Below are 21,057 nucleotides of genomic sequence, written 5' to 3' on the forward strand. Positions count from 1 at the left end.
CTCTTGATCTCGGCTCAGGTTGTGATCTCATGGTTCGTGAGGTTAAGACCCACATTGGGCTCTGGACTGACAGTGCAGAACCTGCTTGGGATCCTCTCTCCCTTACTCTCTCTGTGCCCCTCCCCTGCTAGTACTCACTTTTTCTCTCAAAAGTGAAATAAACACTTTAAAAATTTTTATTTAATGTTTATTTTCGAGAGAGAGAGAGAGAGACAGAGACAGAGACAGAGACCGAGCAGGGAGGGGGCAGAGAGAGAGACACAGAATCTGAAGTGGGCTCCAGGCTTCAAAGCTGACAATACAGAGCCCGGCACAGGGCTCAAACCTACAAACCGGGAGACCGTGACCTGAGCCAAAGTCAGACGCCCAACCAACTGAGCCATCCAGGCACCCCAATAAAATAAACATTTAAAAAAAATAAAAATTAATAAATAAAAAGTTTAACCTGAAAAAAAAAGTTTAATCTGGTCAATTTCAGTATGGATGGGAGATATAGTTCCACGAATGGGAGAATTTGGGCTACACAACTAAATTGTATTTACAGAGGAAGAGCACTTCTGTTTAAATGACACAGAACACCCATCACTTCTGTACCTGCTTCTTCCAGGTGCAAGGCCTCAAGGAGGGTGCCAGCTACGTGTTCCGTGTCCGAGCCATAAATCAGGCGGGTGTCGGCAAGCCGTCTGACCTTGCTGGGCCTGTTGTGGCAGAAACCCGTCCAGGTAGGCTTCTACTTTTTTAAAAATTAAAGTTACTCTCATCTTTGTAAGATACCAAAGTAACATTCAACCTTACTTTCTATGCTTTTCCTAGTTTTTAAAATTATCAACGTATGCCAGCTAAATAGTTGATAAGTTTGGCTTTCAGACATGAGTCATTTATTGCATCAAAGGTGCTCTCAGGATAGGGGTAAGCCAGGTTTGAAATGATCCAGGGCTATTCTGGTCTACACCTATAAACAAGGAAGTTCTTGATGAAATTATGCTTCCTCGACCGACTGTTTCAAGTATACATTCCTATGACATTATTCCTTGGCCATTAAGTCCTGTAAGAGTAATTTGCCCAGTCATAGGAGAAGCTGGAACAGCCCAGTGAGCAAGCATGATTCTTTTTTTTTTTTTTAATTTTTTTTTCCTCGTTTTTATTTTATTTTTGGGACAGAGAGAGACAGAGCATGAACGGGGGAGGGGCAGAGAGAGAGGGAGACACAGAATCGGAAACAGGCTCCAGGCTCTGAGCCATCAGCCCAGAGCCTGACGCGGGGCTCGAACTCCCGGACTGCGAGATCGTGACCTGGCTGAAGTCGGACGCTTAACCGACTGCGCCACCCAGGCGCCCCAAGCAAGCATGATTCTTAAGCAAAAGCAGAATTTATATAATTGTAACTATTATGTTAAGCCAGGGGTCAGTGAATGTTTTCTGTGAAGGGCCAGATAGTAAATATTTTCAGCTCTGTGGCCATATGGTCCCTGTCACAATACTCAACTCTGCCATGGCATAAAAGCAGCCATAGATAATACATAAACTCATGTGCATGGCTGTGTTCTAATAAAATTTTATTGTGCCAGTTATGTGCATTATATATTACATGTATTATGAAATTTAAATTTTAAATAATTTTCACGTCTTGAAATATTGTCTTTTGATTTTTTTCAACTGTTTAAAAATGTAAAAACCATTCTTAGCTTGCAGACCATACAAAAGGAGGCAATGGGACAAATTTAGCTTACAGGCCACATTTTGCTGACCCCTGGATTAAACCAACAGCAGTTTTAACTGGATGATCTATAGAGTGGAGGCGCTTTCACTTCCCAGTTTCAAGAAACACCATGATTAGACTAGAGAAGATAGTCTTCCCCTTTATTATGTAAACAAATTTTACAATGTTTACTGTGCAAATAACTTCAGATTATTACATTATTATTATTTAGTCATTTAATCTCTATTACTTTTCAAAGTTATTATATATTTCAGTTCATAGAAGTTACATAAAAGGAAGCACTGTAATATACAGTGTAGGGAATATCGTCAATAATTTTGTATACTTTGTATAGTAACAGATGGTAACTAGGCCTATTGAGGTGATCACTTCTTAAGGCATGAGAATATTGAATCACTGTGTTGTACACCTGAAATTAACATGATATTGTGCCAATAAATCAATAAATATATTTTTAAAATGAGGCACCTGGGTGACTCAGTCAGTTAAGCGTCTGACTCTTGATTTCAGCTCAGGTCATGATCTCGTGGTTGATGAGACTGAGCCCCGTGTTGGGCTCACGTTGACAGGATGGAGCCTGCTTATGATTCTTTCTCCCTCTTTCTCTGCCCCTTTCCTGCTTGCACTCTCCCTCTCTCTCTCTCAAAATAAATAAACATTAAGGAAAATTTTTTTAAACATTGGAAATGAAAGAGGATAAAAAAGTATTAACCAGTTATTTTCAGATTAAAATAAAGGCTGGGTATGTAATGTAATATTTATTTTTATGACAAGGAAAGAAAGTAAACATAGAAACCTTTGATCTCACTACAAGTTACTTGAAAAGTATACCAAAAGTATACTTTTAGGAAATATCTACCCCTGTCATCCTATCACTTCATAACCTGCTTTCAACTACTCTTATAACTACCCTCTAAGACTGGGGTGTGAAAGTGACCTTATACACAAGTGTGCAAGTTGTCTGGAGAAAGTGCCACACCTCATATAAGTACCTTTTATAAAATCCCATAAGAAAATAGGAAAATGCTAGAAACACACATAAAAGGCAACACACGAAGACACCAGGATATATATTCCTGTAGGAATCAGACTCTGCAGTTGCCCACTGTAAGGAAATAGAAAATGCCAAATGGCCAACATGCAAAAGGATCCAACTGCAGACCCTTGTAAGAACAACATTTAGGTTACCATGAAGGTGAACTCTTAACCTAGTCATTGATAAGTTAAAAGCACCCTGGAAGCAGTGGATTCCAAATCAGATTAACTGAAGGAAGGTTAAATTGATTTTTTATTTTCACATCAATAGCCTCAGAATAGCAGATGACATTAACAAAGCTATCACTATGGAAATTTTACCACCAGAGAATGATCTTCTGGTGAATTCCTGGGTGAAGAGTTTTGTTTCACTGATTTGTAATAAAGCAACACAAGTCATTTTGGGGGCCCATTCCATTCTCAGAATATAACTACAAAGAGCAGTTGCAGACACTGATCCACTAAACAACACCAGATTAAGCCATTCTCTGGCTCACAGCTTAGGACAAAATCCTACGATGCACAATGTCAAAGTGCTTCACCATGAAGAAGCCCCAAAACCAGGAGACACTTGGACTTGTTCATATGCAACAGGCACATTCATTCTTGGAATATAGATTTCTTCAGCACCTACAATTAATCAGGTGCTGCATGGGCAGCAGGAGTAGAGGAATATGATATCGTCATTGTATACTGGGTTTACAATCTAGTGGAAAACCCAGACTTTACACCATGGTGTGAGATGACAGCTATGACAGACATTCATAAAGTATTTGTCATACCTGAACAGTCTATAAACTGGGTTTCATAACTCCCTGTAAACACTTATGTGTAGTGTAAGGTTGTCTATATTTAATTATTTTGTTAAATACCAGTATTTTATTTTTACCCAGATATTTATTATATGTTAGAATGGATAGGGCAGGGGTGGGAAAGCATGTTATCAATTTCAAGATTTGGAATGTGTAATTTGGATTGCTATTTCAGAAGAACAGCTTCTTTTGGAATGCATTATTAAAATTTCAGCTAGAAAATAAAGCTTATCATGTAACAGCAAACCTCAAATACATCTAACAAGATACCTTAAGTGTAATTTGAATTTGTGTTAAAAGTTAACTTAATCCACCAGGACTGAGAGGATCACTGGTCTCCCTTTGAAGTCAATGAATATCCCAGCAGAGTAGCTCAGCCACAGCCAGAAAGTCCATTTGTGCTGCTAATGATGATCCAGAAAAATGGACTAAGTGTATCATGCTTTACCAAGAAATCTATTAAGCTAGAAAAGCCTATAAAGAAGAATACGCTGTAAAATATCGAGTGTAGATTTGTTGGTACATAAGATGGATGCACTTCTATTCTCGATATTCGATATTTTTCAAATAGTGTCTTGCTGATTGCATCAGGCCTAGGTGGAGGGGGAGGTAAGGTGAGCCTGATTAGATGGGAGATAAGAGAGAGACCTGCCAAGGTGTGGCAGGTGATCTGGCCAGCAACAAATAACTGGTGGTACAGGCTGCAGGTATTTTTACCAGTGACTCACCAGCAGGCAGGAGAATTCAGGTGATGGGCAGGAGGACCCAAACACAAGGCAGAGTCCCAAGCAGGACCTGGGTTACCAGAAGTTAGGACTTAGTCACTAGGAGGGAGGCAGTTAGAAGAACTAGAGGGAATAATGAGCTGGGGTTGAGTTAGCCAATTCCAGTTTCTGAAACTTGCTTGGTCCTAGAACCTGGCAGGACCAAGAAAGCAAATGTAGCCTGGAGGTAGAGTTTTAAAGGATTCTGAAGCTGGAAACCAAGCTGACTGTTAGACTCAACTGGCGTAATTTAGAAATATTCACTTGTATTTGCTTATTAACTGTTCTCATTCACCCATTAAAACAGTAGTTCTCAAATTCAATATACATTAGAATCATGCTAGGAACTTTTTGATAATACTGACTTCATTCCAGACTCCACTGCAGACCAATTATATCAGAATCTCCAGGACTGAGTCTGGGCATAGGTTCATTTTTGTTTGTTTGTTTAGGTGTTTGGGTAATTCTAGAATGAAACCAGGGTTGTAAACTGTGTTACACTGTAGGCTCCTTCAAAACAGAAACTGTGTCTTTTCTCCCTGTATGCGAGGGCGTAGTACCTGGTGTGTGGTAATCATTTATTTCAAGGAAAAAATAATGAAGGACTACTATGTTTTGGCCAGTGAGTATGACTCTGTTTTATAGCCACAGAGTATAAACTTAATGCTAGATATTTTGTAATGGAGGCCACAATGTGGACAGCAAAGTGATAGGTTAACCCCGTAGTTCTGGTCTTAAACATAGGGAGCTAAGTTATCATATGTGGCTGATTACATTAATTCATTTCTATCTGTTTCTATTCTGTCCCACTCTCCAGACACACACACACACACACACACACACACACACCATGGAGGACAAATAACTAAAGCTTGTAAAAGTGATCTATTAATGCTGATGTTAAAGACTAAATTATATGAACAAATCTGCATACCAGATTATGAAATATATGGGAAAGTGAACAGTTTACTGTGATTTCATTTTAGCTTTTAAATTTTATTTTTTTAAATCATTTTTTGAAGAAGAGAGAAAAGTAGGACAGTTAATTTCCAAATCATTCATTTTAGCCCTGGGCTGTACCTTACCTCTTTCACATATTGAGTGTGGTAGCAAGCCTGAAGGGACCATTAAAATGCCATTCCACACAATCTGGTATATCCCTGTGTCCATATGTAGGATTTGTGTAGGATTGAGGCAGCTGACTCAAGACAACTCTTCTTAAATCCTTTTTAGACCAAAGTAATCTCTCATTTTTATGGCCAAATATCTTGTGTTCTTAACCAAATTCTTCATGTTCAAAGATTCACAGGTCATTTTTGAGAAAATCTAAGTCCTGACAGATTTTGGTCTACTTTTCCAGTGCCAGCTATGTGGGAAAGTGAGATGGCCTTTCATCCAGATGAGAATATCCACAGAGAAGCCTTTAATATGACAGCAGCATATCAAATTTACTGCCTACCTGTCAAATATCTGAACCATTTTGATCATACATTAATCAACTTTAGAGAATGTGGCTGGCTCTTCAGACATTTATGAGTTCAGCCGTGAATTGACAGTAGCTCAGTACCTGACAAAAAACAATTAGGCCATGGGACATTCTAAAAAGAAAATTCGAGGATGTCATAGCTACAGCTTTCTTACTCTGACACCACACCAGGTCCCTCTACACGGGCATTGTTAGGTGGATTAGCCTGGGGCCTATTAGAAATGCTGGCGTTACTTTTGCTCTTGTTTTTCTAGAGTATTTATAAAAAGAATCACCCATTTGAACGTCATATATCTTTTTAAAAATTGCTATGGAATTTTTTGCCCAGTGTATTTTAAGGACTTCTTTATTTAAGGAATTCCACTGCGGAACTTCCTCTTATTTTTTTTTTTAATGTTTATTTATTTATTTTGAGAAAGAGAGCGCGTGCCTGGGTTCGGTGAGGTGAAAGAGAGGAGAGGGAGAATCCCAAGCAGTCTCCAAACTATCAGCATAGAGCCCAACACCAGGTCCATCTCACCAACCATGAGATCGTGACCTGAGCCGAAATCAAGAGTCTGACACTTAACCGACTGAGCCACCCAGGCGCCCCATAAACTTCCTCTTAGATTTTAATATGTGGAAAAATTAGCCTTTCCAGATGACCGTAGTGATTTCCTTTTTCATACAGAGAGGAATATACAAGCCAACATGTCCTTCCTTTTCAGATACGAGAAACTCTGAGCTCATTTTTCAGTTGTTTTCAATTTTCCAAGATACATCTTTTTGTTTTAAACTCCTCACATTTATTCTTTGTTGTCCCATATAATTTCTTTAAAGTATTTTCTCAAAACACCATTTTCTCTGTAAACGAACACAGGAAAACTCTACCTTTTTTTCCAAAGGAATTTTCAATCAATCTCCTGTTATGGTACTATTGTAAAGTACTTGGCTTACTAAGTCACTCTTTAAAATATCTTTATTCAAAGAACTATGTTAACAAATTAATTAAAACTAAACAGTAATGGAAAGCTTTGAATTTGAAAAGCATTGAAAGATTGGATAGCATCAGCATTGTAATTGATGTGACAAATAATAACAAGCTATAACTTGCTGAGCATTTTAAGACAATGAACTTATTTTCTGTTTACAAAATGTTTTTAAATTGCATTCTTTCTTTGAAGTGTTACTTTGACTAAACACAATGTCCTAATGAGAATTGTTACGGGGTTCAAGAAATAGGCTTATATAACTAGTATTTGAAATATTTGTAGTGAATTTGATTTTTCAAAAGCTTGAGATGATGATTACTTCTAGAGTGATAATTTGAGCCAGTTGACATGTTACTGATTTGTCATGGAAGAGATCAAGCTTTTAAATCTGGGTATAAAATTAAGTAGGAAACCCATTGTGACTAGAATACTTTCTTGTTGGTACTTTTATTTCACTTGTCTGTTTATCAAAATATTGGTATTATACTTAATCTTTACCAAGATAAGTTTGAATAAGGCAAACATTGCAATTCTAAACTGACATTTTTCTTTTAAATCTGTTTTTTTTCAATCCAGTCCCTTGCATATGTAATATGTATGGAAAATATGGAACACAAAACCCCTGCTCTTTATACTTTAATCCTGTTGTTGATAAATTAAACATGAATATTACTTTTTGAAAAATGAAATCCAATCAAATACGGGTCTTAGCGAGTATTTGGTTTTTAAACATTAAGTGCCAAATATAGCTTTATTTTTTATTTTTCCTTTTATCCATATAAATCAACTAATAGTACTTACTATAGCCAAAATTATGTGTGCATAAATTGAAGAATGTTCATGCCTGTTTTTCTGCCCACTATATATATAGTCTACCATGTACTTTGACATAATTAATCAAGAAAAGTCTCACAGATGAGGAAACTCTCTTAGATACTAACTTACATTACATCTAATCCTTCTCATTTTGTCTCTCTAGGCAATTACTTAATTTCAAATTATAAATTTTAATCTAAGACTTCCAAAAAATTATATTTTTTTCTAAAAGTATAAATTAGTACATTTCTTATGTTAGAACCCAGCTATAAGGTAATGATGTAAGACTTGTTAAGGTAGAAACACATGTATCACCTGGGACTTTAAAATAGCATCTTTTCTTTCACTTCATATTTTCACAAAAGACCTCCAACTACTTTATGAAAATTAATTCTCCAGAATAAGTCAACAAGATAATTCTATAGTCTTCTCTCAGTAATTGGGACAATTGAGACAGCAACTAAGCAGGGTTTTCTTATTCTTCAAGTTGCATGAGTTTGGGATCAAATTTGGCCATTCAGACACCTGAACAATGCCACAGCACAGCCATGTATTGCAGCTGGCCCAGACACCAGCCCTGCCCACAGCCCAGCTGTAGACACAGACCTGCCACAGAACATGAGTATATGCAGTCCAAAAAAGGAATGTCCCTTGAGCATCTAGCTCTGGTGGTCAGAAGGGGTTGCACTTCTGGGCTCCACATGACATCTACACAAGACCACTCCTTCAAGACCAGGAGCAGTAGCTGATTTGTCTAATACATAAAAACAAACACAGAGAGTCAGGAAAAAAAAATTAAAGGACAGAAGATTATGTTCTAAATGAAAGAATAAGACAAAACATCAGAAGAAGACATTAATGAAACGGAGATAAGCATTATACCTCATACAGCGTTTAAAGTAATGGCCATAAAGAGGTTCACTGAACTCAGGTAAACAATGAGTTAACATAGTGAGAGCCTCAACAAAGACGCAGAAAATATAAGGAAAATTCCAAATTGAAGTTACAAAGCTGAAGAATATAGTAACTAAACTGAAAAATACACTAGAGGGATTCAACAGCAGACTGGATGAAGCCAAATATCAGATCAATGAGCTGGAAGACAAAGCAATAGAACTCACCCAGACAGAGTAGTAAAAAAAAAGAAGAATTTAAAAATATGAAGATAACTTAAGGGATCTCTAGGACAACATCAAGAGGAATAACATTTGCAGTATTGGGGTCCCAGAAGGAGAAGAGAAAGAGAAAGGGCCAGAAAACTTATTGAAGAAATACAGATGAAAACTTGCCCAATCTGGGGAAGGAAACAGACATACCAGTTCAGGAAGCCCAGAGAGTTCCAAATAAGATGAACCCAAAGAAATTCACACTAAGACACACTGTAATTAGAAGGTTAAAAATTAAAGAGAGACTCTTAAAAGTAGCAAGAGAAAAACAACTTATTGTGTACAAGGGAAAGCCCATAAGGCTATCAGCAAAATTTTCAGCAGAAACTAGAAACTTTGCGAGCCAGAAGAGAGTGGCACAACATATTCAAAATGCTGAAATAAAAAAATTCTCAACCAAGAATTTTCTACCTGGCAATGTTATCATTCAGAATTGAAGGAGAGATTAAGAGTTTTCCAGATAAGCAAAAGCTAAAGTTCATTACACTAAACTAGTCTTGCGAGAAATGTAAAAGAGACTTCTCAAAACCAAAAAGAAATGACACTAATTAATAATAAGAAAATATATAACAAAGTAAAAATCTCACTGGAAAAGGTAAATATGTAGTAAAGATAGTGGATACATCCATTATAAAGCAAGTATGAAGGTTAAAAGACAAAAATAGTTAAAATTAATTAAAACTACAATAATCAGTTAAGGGATGCATAAATAAAAAGATGTAAAATGTGACATCAAAAATAAAAATGTGTGGGTGAGAGAAAAATGTAAAGTTTTGGAATATGTTCAAATTTAAGTTGCTATCACTCAAAACACACTGTTATATACATAGAAAATTATATATGCACCTCACAGTAACTACAAAGCAAAACCTATGGTAAATACATTTAAAAAATGAGAAGAAACCTAAATATAATTCTGAAGAAAACCATCAAACCACAAGGGAAGAGAGAAAGAGAAGAAAAAAGGAACAGAGAGGAACTACAAAACAGCCAGAAAGCAATGCACAAAATAGCAATAAGAACATCTCTATCAATAATTACTTTAAATGTAAATGGACTACACTGTTCAATCAAAAGATACAGTGGTGGAAGGGGCACCTGGGTGGCTCATTCAGATGAGAATCTGTCTATTGGTTTTGGCTCAAATCACGATTCATAGTTCGTGGGTTTGAGCCTCACGTCAGGCTCCATGCTGATGGTGCAGAGCCTGCTTGGGATTCTCTCTCCCTCTCTCTCTGCCACTCCCCTGCCCATGTGCTTGCTCTCTCTCTCATTCTCTCCCTCTCTTTCTCAAAATAAATAAATAAACTTTAAAAAATAAAAATAAGATATAGAGTGGTGGAATGGCTAAAAAAAATCAAGACCCATTTTAGGGCGTCTGACTGTCTCAGTCAGTTAAGCATATGATTCTTTATTTTGGCTCAGGTCCTGCTCTCACTGTCATGGGATCAAGCATTGCATTGGGCTCCATACTGGGCTGGTTGTAGATCCTGCTTAATATTCTCTCTCCCTCTCCCTCTGCCCCTCCCCTGCTTTCTCTCTCTCTCTCTCTCTCTCTCTCTCTCTCTCTCTCTCACACACACACACACACACACACACACACACACACACACAAACACCCCAACAAGACCCAGTTATGTGCTGTCTACAGATCTAAAGATACACCTCAGATTTAAAGACACACAAAGACTGATGGGAAGGGATGGGGAAAGACATTCTATGCAAATGGAAATGAAAAGAAAGCTGGAGTAGCAATACTCATACCAGAAAAAAATAGACTTTAAAACAAAGACTGTAATAATAGACAAGGGCATTTAAATATATATTCACCCATAATAGGGGCACCAAGATATATAAAGAAAATATTAACAGACCTAAAGGGAAAAATTTATAGCAGTACAATAATAGTAGGGAACTTTAACACTTGTATCAATGGTTAGATCATCCAAACAAAATTAATAAGGAAACATCAGCCTGAAATGATATATTAGACTAGAGGGACTCAATAGATATATACAGAACATTCCATCTAAAAGCAACTGAACATTCTTCTCAACTGCACATGAAACATTTTCTAGGATAGATCACATGTTAGGCCACAAAACAAGTGTCAGTAAATTCAAGATCATTGAAATCACATCGACTATTTTCTGTGACCACAATGGCTTGCAACTAGAAATCAATTATAAGAAGAAGACTCAGAAAATTACAAAAATGTGGAGATTAAACAACATGCTACTGAACAACCACTGGGTCATCAAAATAATCAAAGCAGATATTAAAAAAAAAACAAACCTAGAGACAAGTGAAACCAGAAATTACATACCAAAACCTTGGGGATGCAGCAAAAATGGCTCTAAGAGGAAATACCTTAGCAATATAGGTCTACCTCAAGAAACAAGAAAAATCTCAAATAAACAATCTAACTTTACACCTAAAGGAGCTAGAAAAAGAACAAACAAAGCATTAAGTAAGTACAAGGAAGGGAATAGTAAAGATCAGAATGGAAATAAATGAAATAGAGACTAGGAAAAAAGTACAGAAGATTAGTGAAACTTAGAGCTGGTTCTTTGAAAAAGCAAACAAAACTGACAAACCTTTTGCTATGCTCATGAAGGGAAAAATAAACAAAATTAGAAATCAAAATTAGAAGAAGTTACAACTGACACCACAGAAATATGAAGGATCATAAGAGACTATGAAAAATTATACACCAACATAGAGGGCCACCTAGAAGAAATAGACAAATTCCTCTAAACATACAATCTTCCATACAAGACTGATTCATGAAGCTATAGAAAATATACTAATTACTAGTAAGAAAATTGAATCAGTTATCAAAAACCTCCCAACAAACAGAAGTCCAGGCCAGAATAGCTTCACTGGTGAATTCTATCAAATATTCAAAGATTTGATACCTATCCTTCTCAAACTCTTCCAAAAAATTGAAGAGGAGGGAACACTTCCAAATTTATTTTATGAGGCCAGCATTACTTGATCCCAAGACCAGATAACACCACAGAAAAAGAAAATTACAGCCCCATATTATTGATAAACATTGATGCAAAAATCCTAAACAAAAATCCTTAGCAAACCAAGTTCAACAATACATTAAAAAGAATCATCCACCGTGATCTAGTAGGATTTATTCCAGGGATACGAGGATGGTTCAAAACCCACAAATCAATAAACATGATGCACCACACTGACGAAATAAAGGATAAAAAATATATGACCATCTCAACAGGTGCAAAAAAAAGCATTTGGCAAAATTCAACATCCATTTATGATAAAAGCTCTTAACAAAGTGAGTATAGATTAGAATGTACTTCAACATAATAAAGGCCATATATGACAAGCTTTCAGTTAACATTATACTCCATGGTGAAAAGCTGAAAGCTTTTCCTCTAAGATCAGGAATAAGACCAGGATTCTCACTCCCACCAGTTTTCTTCAATATAGTAGTTGGCATCCTAGCCACAGCAAGAAAAAGAAATAAAAGGCATCCAAATTATAAAGGAAGAAGTAAAACTGTCACTGTCTGTAAATAACATGATACTATACATAGAAAAGTCACAAGACTACACACACACACACACACACACACACACATACACACACAACTGTTAGAGCTAGTAAATGAATTCAGTAAAGTAGCAGGATACAAAATCAACATACAGAAATCTGTGGTGTTTCTATACACTAACAAATTATCAGAACGAAAAATTTAGAAAACAATCCCTTTTACAATTGCATTAAGGGGTGCCTGGGTGGCTCAGTTGGTTAAGCATCCAACTTCAGCTCGGGTCATCATTTCACAGCTTATGAGTTCGAGCCCCCTGTCAGGCTGTATGCTGACAGCTCAGAACCTGCAGCCTGCTTTGGATTCCGTGCCTCCCTCTCTCTGTCCCTTCCCCACTTGCACTTTGTCTCTCTCTCTCAAAAAAAAAAAAAAAAACATTAAAGAAGAGAATAAAATACCCAGGAAAAATTTAACTAAAGAGGTGAAAGACCTATACTCTGAAAGCTTTAAGATATTGAAAAAAATTGAAGATGAAACAGACAAATGGATATACCATGTTCATGGATTGGAAGAATTAATATTGTTAAAATGTCCATACTACCCAAATCAATCTACAGATTCAGTGCATTCCCTAACAAGGTTACAATGGCACTTTTTCACAGAACTAGAACTAGTAATCCTAAAATTTGCATGGAACCACAAAAATACAAAATAACTAAAGCAGTCTTGAGAAAGGGGAACAAAGTTGGAGATATTATGCTCCCTGATTTCAAAAATACTACAAAGCTATAGGAATCAAAACAGTATGTTATCAGCATAAAAACAGACACACAGACCAATGGAACAGAATTGAGAGTGCAGAAATAAACTCACACATATATGGATAATTAATTTACAACAAAGGAGACAAGAACATGCAATGCAAAAAGGAGAATATCTTCAATAAGTGGTGTTGGGAGAAATGGACAGCCACACATAAAAGAATGAAACTAGATCACTATCTTACACCATACAAAAAAGTTAACTCAAAATGGATTAAAGATGTGGATGCAAGACCTGAAACTATACAATTCATGGAAGGAAATAGGCAGTAAGATCCTCGATATTGGTCTTAACAATGTTTTTGTGGATCTGACTCCAAAGACAAGGGAAACAAAAGCCAAAAAAAGAAAAAAATTGATTACATTAAGCTAAAAATCTGCTAGTGAAAGAAACCATCATTGAAACAAAAAGGCAACATACTGAATGGGAGAAGATTTTTGCAAACCATGTATCTGACAAGGGATTAATATTCAAAACATACAAAGAATTCATACAATTCAGTAACAAAAAACAAGCAATTTGATTAAAAAAATGGACAGAGGGGTACCTGGCTGGCTCAGTTGGTGGAGCTTGTGACTCTTGATCTCAGGGTTGTAAGTTCAAGCCCCACACTGGGTGTAAAGATTACTTAAAAATCTTTTTAAAAATGGGCAGAGGATCTGAATAGACTAGACATTTGTCCAAAGACATATAGATGGCCAACATGCACATTAAAAGATGTTCAACATCACTAATTAGTAGGGAAATGCAAATCAAAACAATAATGTGATATCACTTCACAATGGTTAGAATAGCTATTATCAAAAAGACAAGAAAAATAATGATGTTGGAGAGGACATGGAGAAGAGAGAACCCTCAAACACTGTGGAAATGTAAATTGGTGCAGCCACTGTGGAAAAGAAAATATGGAAAATTCCTTTAAAAAATTAAGAATAGAGCTACCATATAATCCAGCTATTCAACTTCTGGGTATTTGTTCAAAGAATACAAAAACACTGATTTGAAAAAAATATAAATCATCCCTTTGTTCTTTGCAGCATTATTTATAATAGCCAAGAAGTGGAAACAGCCTAAATGTCCACTGATGGATAAATTGGTAAAGAAGATGTGGTATATATATACAATTGAGTACTACTCATCCATAAAAAGAATGCAATATTGTTATTTGTGACAACATGGGTGGACCTCAAAGATATTATGCTTAGTGAAGTCAGTCAGATGGAGAAAGACAGATATATGATATCACTCATATGGAATCTAAAAACTTAAATGAACAAACAAAACAAAAGCAAACTCATAGTACAGAAGATGAATTGGAGATTACCAGAGGGGAACAGGGGTGGGGGTGGGAAAAATGAGTAGAGGGGATCAATTGCATGGTGATGGATGGTAACTAGACTTTTAGTGGTGATCACTTTGTACTACATACAGATATTAAATTTGTGTGTTACATACCTGAACCTTATATAATCTTTCTTTATTCCTTCCTTCCTTCCTTCCTTCCTTCCTTCCTTCCTTCCTTCCTTCCTTCCTTCCTTTCTTCCTTCCTTCCTTCCTTCCTTCCTTCCCTCCTTCCTCCCTCCCTCCCTCCCTCCCTCCTTCCTGCCTTCCTCCCTCCCTTCCTCCCTCCTTCCTTCCTTCCTTCCTTCCTTCTTTCCTTCCTTCCTTCCTTTCTTTTAAAGTCTGGTTATCAGCAGTTTTTATTTAAGTTTTTATTTATTCTATTTAGTTAACATATAGTGTAATACTGGTTTCAGGAGTAGAATTTAGTGATTCATCACCTACATAGAACACCCAGTGCTTATCACAATAAGTGCCCTCCTTAATACTCATCACCCATTTAGCCCATCCCCTGTTGCCCTCCCCTCCATCAACCCTCAGTTTGTTCTCTGTAGTTAAGTATCTCTTATGGTTTTCCTCCCTCTCCTCTTTCCCCCCTTCCACTATGTCCATCTGTCTTATTTCTTAAATTCCACATATGAGTGAAACCTATGGTATTTGTCTTTCTCTGACTGACTTGTTTCACTTAGCATAATACAAAGTCCACACACTAGTATTCCTGAACACTCACTGGAGAATTCTAGCTCCATCCATGTTGTGGCAAATGGCAAGATTTCATTCTTTTTGATGGCTGAGTAATATTCCATTGTATATATACACCACATCTTCTATATTTATTCATCAGTCAATGGACATTTGGGCTTTTTCCATACCTTGGCTATTGTTGATAATGCTTCTGTAAATGTCAAGGTGCATGTGTCCCTTCAAATCAGTACTTTTTTATTCTTTAGGTAAATACCTAGTAATGCAATTGCTGGGTCACAGGGTAGTTCTATTTTTGACTTTTTGAGGAACCTCCATACTGTTCTGCAGAGTGGCTGCACCAGTTTGCATTTGCACTAACAGTGCAAGAGGGTTCCCCTTTCTCCACATCCTCACCAACATCTGTTGTTTCCTGTGTTATTAATTTTAGCCATTCTGACAGGTGTGAGGTGATATCTCATCATGGTTTTCATTTGTATTTCCCTGATGATGAGTGATGTTGAGCATCATTTCATATGTCTGTTAGCCATCTGTGAAACTTATATGTTATAGACTAAATTTTCCTCAATAAAAAAAAAACCTGAACAAATTATTGTTTTAAATTCCCGGTTGTTCTATTTACCTGAGAATTTACTGCTGAAGCATTACGATTTGAAAATACATTCTAAAACTCTTTGATAAAAAGTCTTTTGAAATAGATTGGACATTTTAGTATATACTTTTCAACCTTGGATGCAGCGTACTGAATCTTATTTACCTCTTTCGGTGTGACTCAGGGCCATAAAGATCAACCTTATTTATTGTACAGTGTTGGAATACAGTGATGTCATTAGGGAGTGAGGAGCCATTTGTCCCTCTTTAAATATGCCTTTATGCCTGCATTTATGTTTTCTGCCTCCTCTCTTGCTGTCATTTTCCTTATTCTCAGTGTACCTGCTGAGAGTAGTTTTTTGCTTCCCTGTGCTTTGGGGGTTTAATCTGCTGACAGAAACCAACCAACCAACTTTCTCGAAGTGAAATTTAAATAGATTCCAAGTGACGATCTACAGAATTCTCCAGTGAGTGTTCAGGAATACTAGTGTGTGGACTTTGTCACATCAGCACTGCCACTTAGGGGCTTGTTTTCCTTACTTCTTGGTTTTGGGCAGGGTTCCAGATGGATGAAGTGTTACTGCACAAAGGCTAGCTGTGGAATTGAGAAAACAGCTAAGCCAATTATATACTATTCATATTCTTTCAGTTTTGTAACTCCTTTGCAATGAAGTAAAATCTTTCACTTTAATAAAAACAAACCTCACAATTCTTGACCTAAGCAATATTTTTTTTTCTGTTGTAAACTTCAATCATGCCTCTATTATAATAAACAGCAAGCTTATGGATGATTCACTTCCTTTTAAAAGGGATTACAGATCAGACAATGAATGATTAATATGAATAATCCATCATGCCTCCAAAATAGATATTATGCAAATAGCAAGGAAGGTTTAGTCAACCTCTGTCATTTCTTTCCTCTTCATAACAACACAGATATACAGAAGTTTTCTTATTTGTACTCTCTCTGTGACTCAACCATGCCGTGTGTTCTAACACTGCCTCAACCTCCACACTCTTAGGTGTTAGTCTTTTCTTAAGTTTTAATGAGAGGACTTTCTCACTATTTGTTATACAATAATGGATGGTAAGGATTCATCATATGTTATCAGGAGTAGAACTAAAATATGGTCTGCAACTTTCAGTAGAGTAGACTCAGCCCTTTAGAAGTAATACATGGGGGACATTTCACTTAAATATAATTAAGTCTTTATTTGATCATTATTTCAGTTTATAGCCAAATATGAAAATAGCCCTTAGTTTGTTTTTTAAAAAGTAATTTTAAAAATCACTAGAAGTAGTCTTCTCTAGCCATTCCATGTGTTAAAAATCACTTTTTGGGAGTTTATAATTGAAGCACACACTGCCATCAGTAAGGACACAAATTAAATCAACTGCCTGGCTTAGGAACCAAGATCTTCATGTTGCCATGCACAATTTGGGCACTCATTTTCTTTTGGCCTTCCCCTGGGAGGAGTTTTGCAATTTTTTCCCCCTGACAAGTTTTACTGTCCAGTAAGCCAGGATGCTGACTTCTTACAATTTAGAGAGAAAAACTTCAGTCTTTTGGCAGTATCTATTGGAAGACTTTTTTAATGCTTTCCTTTTAAGTTTATTTATTTATTTTAAGAGAGAGCAGGGGAGGGTCAGAGAGAGAGAGAATCCCACACAGACTCCACACCATCAGCGCAGAGCCTGATGAGGGGTTCGAACCCAAGAGCTGTGAGATCATGACCCGAGGAGCCAAAGTCAAGAGTCAGACACTTAACAGACTAACCCACCCAGGTGCCCCTTTTAATGCTTTAAAAAAAACAAACCTGTACCTTTCTTAGATTGAATATATTTTCCTAACATATGGAAACAAACTGAGTTTAGACTGGTAACTGAATGAGTGTCAATTTGAGAAGAGCATTTTACCTTTCAAACTGGATTTATGCATAGATGTGAATGTTTTATGTGCTATACAAACTCTTTGAATCCCCAGATTAGATGCACGTGCAATTTATTATAATTCACAAAAACATAAGAACTCAAAACACTAACTGAATTGTTTTCTTTTAAAAGCTAAAAACCAATCTTCTTGAAACATCTGGATCTCTTGAAATTAATTTCCATTTAAAGTTCCATACAGTTCAATAACAGTCATGTCTAGATTGCTGTCATTCTAATCTAGAGGGGCATCTTTAGATTTATATATGCTTACTTGATAAACAGAACAAGTTTCCATGTATTTCATCATTTTTTAAATGATTTACAAACTTTAATCATGTAACTATAGGCAATTTTTACTACCTCTGTTTCTCCCCTTTGGTTTCTTTATCTATTATCTATCCTTTCCTGATGAGTAGCTGGATATGGGTGTTATTGAAGCAAAAGTCATCAATTCAGTCCTAACAAGGATCATTCAACTTTCCTTTTGCCCAGGGCTGCCTTGTCCTCCTTATTATGACCAACTTGCTCCTATAACTGTACTTTAAGTCACATCAACCAATTTTTATTCAGCCCTAGACTGGTGGTATCTCTACCTGAAAAATATGGCACATTAATTAAATTCCATGTTGCAGTATAGAAGTTGAATTGTAGAGCAGGATGCAGGCTTGTCCATCCATAGTGAGCAGTTGGGTCTTTTCTCTTGCACAGGCTCAAGGCCCTGCTTGAAGGCTAAAGTAATGGATCCCAAAGTAAGGAATTCTCACTTTGTTGATTTCTATTAGGAAATAATCAGTGCCTTGTTTTGGATCTTCTAGGAACCAAAGAGGTTGTTGTAAATGTGGATGATGATGGCGTAATTTCATTGAATTTTGAATGTGATCAGATGACTCCAAATTCTCAGTTCAACTGGTCCAAAGATTATGTATCCACTGAGGGCTCTTCACGATTAGACGTTGAGAGCAAAGGCAACAAGTATGTACCATTTCAATCAAAATTAAATGGATTTGTTTCCTTTAATGATAGGAGAGTGAAGTTAAGCGCTTTGCTTTCTATCTCAAATACTTGGCATAAGGGGATGAAATCACAAATATTTGTCATGTAAAAAGTAATAATGTCAACCTTAAAAAATAACAATCCTACTTTCATATTATTTCATTTAAAAAGCTTTCTTATATGTTATCAAATTTGTGATGTTGGAAAAGCCTTAATTGACATTTTAAAAGTCAGCTTTAATGATGCTTTTCATTATTTTATGAAACTTCATAATCTTAAAGTAATGGTGAGGATGCTTATGGGGAGGGAGCAAGGAAGAACTTGCTGCTTGCTGATTCAAGTTATAGTGAATTAAACGAAATAGGTATAATCTTGTCTGTTTTTTTCACCCCCACTTAAGAATGACATAATAATGCACTGGAATGAACCTTGTTTGGAAAGCAGAGGACAGATGAGTTCTAGCCCTAGCCCTACGAGGGGCCAGCTCTGTGACCTGGGGTAGCTTTGAACTTCCATGGGCCTCCAGTTTCTTTTTCTATAAAATGGGAGAGATCAAAGATTAATTTTGTGATCAATTACTTCTTTCACATCCAAGATTTTAAGTTTTCTTTTTACTTTGCCTTGTTTAGCAAGTTTTATATTTTTATAGTTCCAACCATATTAGATTGCATTTGGTAAAGCAAAATGCTTTTAAGTATTATTTTTATTACAAAGACGCCCAAAATATCTCAAAAATAAAGAAATAGTAATTTTGTTGGAGGATGACAAGGACATATTGAATATAACTAAAAGACATTTTTCCATCAGCGTGCTATAAAGTACTTGAAGTAAAACATAAATCTGACTAAAGAAAAGGCAATCAAACTATACATTTTTTCTTCCAATTTGTGCACTTGGCTCACATTTATGTTTGGCTGATCTTAGACACTGAGTAGCAACATCACTCACCAAAGTTAGAAAACACAGTGAACTAAACCATTGACCCATTCATTTATTCATTCCACAAATATTTACTAAGCACATATTATGTGTCAGAAAACTATTGGATGCTGGGAGACACAACAGGAAATAAAACATATCTCGTCCCTAAAGGCACAATGACTATATAGTGGAGGCATACGTATAATAAAATAGGTAATACCAATACAGTATGATAACCTCAAAAAGGAAAGTTCAGAGGTTAACTAACATAAGAGGGGCACTTGGAGTTGTCAACAGAAAGTTCTGCCCTGTGGAGGAAAATGTTTTTTTAGTTTCCCCCAGCAAGGGCTGATCAGTTAAAAATATCTTTCTGGGGGATGGGCATTGATATGCAACATAGCTTGGGGATGGGAGGTTTGTACCAGCTCCCCACTCCTGTCCGCCTGTCATCCTTGCAGCCCCAGGAGGAGGTCAGGAAAGTCTTCCTAGAAGCTGCAGGAATGTGCAGGTTTTACGTCAGTAGGGGAGTTAGGAGTAAGTGCTCCCCATGAAGGAAGTCGCATAGGTAATCACCTGGAGACAGCACAGGACGCCAGCCCACAGACCCTGGACAGCCTCCCTTCTTAACAAGAGTATTCTGTTCTGCAGGACGAAAATGACCTTCAAGGACCTTGGGACGGAAGACATAGGTATTTACTCCTGCGATGTAACAGACACGGATGGGATAGCGTCAAGCTACCTGATAGACGAGGACGGTAAGCTTAAAATCAATCCATTCATAAGTCTAATGCTGCTCTGATTCATCAATGATCCTCTGGGATCAGGTGAGTTTTGTTTTAGTAGTTTAATTGTTCTTTTTTTTCTCCCTACAGAGTTGAAACGTTTACTAGCTCTCAGCCAAGAACACAAGTTCCCAAGTAAGTGTCCACAGTACATTCACAGAGTTTAGCAATCCTGCTAGGTGGTGACTTCTGGAATAGGTCAGAAGACAACTCTGACAGGGTCAAGACAAGAGGCTCTTGAGAACACACAATGGAATATAGACTGGTAGCTACAAATGCACTTTCCAGAAGTGCTGCTTTTATCTTTGCCATTGTTCTAAACAGATACAAATACTAACATAGAAAAAATGTCACATGCTCTGTGACATAGTGAAGTGTCAGGTTATGCAGGTGTAACAGCTGAATAATCAAGTTCTTCACCTTTTGCCTATGTATTTTGGAACCCTATATATTATATAATTCTGGATACATTAATTCACATGTTTTTTAGGCAAACCAACCTCTTCCTGAGCAATTTAATGTTAGCACATAATAGAAGAATCATACCTCTAATTAAAGATAATCTAAAGACATTATCTACCATTTTAAACTCCTGGAAAATAAGGTAAAGATGCCTTAGTCAGAAAAAGAATCTCTCTGCACTATCTACAAACTCTTCAATAAAGCACTTTCCACATAAA

The 21,057-nt window shown here is 36.6% G+C and overlaps 1 protein-coding gene across 3 annotated transcripts in view; it reads left to right on the forward strand.

Moving 5' to 3' along the window:
• Positions 1-21,057, forward strand: part of MYOM1 (myomesin 1) — a 157,600-nt gene that overhangs the window by 109,962 nt on the left and 26,581 nt on the right. For all 3 annotated transcript variants that reach the window (XM_045041627.1, XM_045041626.1, XM_045041628.1), the window contains 4 exons: positions 608-722; positions 18,497-18,653; positions 20,244-20,350; positions 20,468-20,512. In XM_045041627.1, the coding sequence (XP_044897562.1) occupies positions 608-722; positions 18,497-18,653; positions 20,244-20,350; positions 20,468-20,512 (424 nt within the window). The remainder of the gene's footprint in view (positions 1-607; positions 723-18,496; positions 18,654-20,243; positions 20,351-20,467; positions 20,513-21,057) is intronic.

The sequence above is a fragment of the Felis catus genome, chromosome D3, assembly GCF_018350175.1.
Source record: "Felis catus isolate Fca126 chromosome D3, F.catus_Fca126_mat1.0, whole genome shotgun sequence".
Lineage (NCBI taxonomy): Eukaryota > Metazoa > Chordata > Mammalia > Carnivora > Felidae > Felis > Felis catus.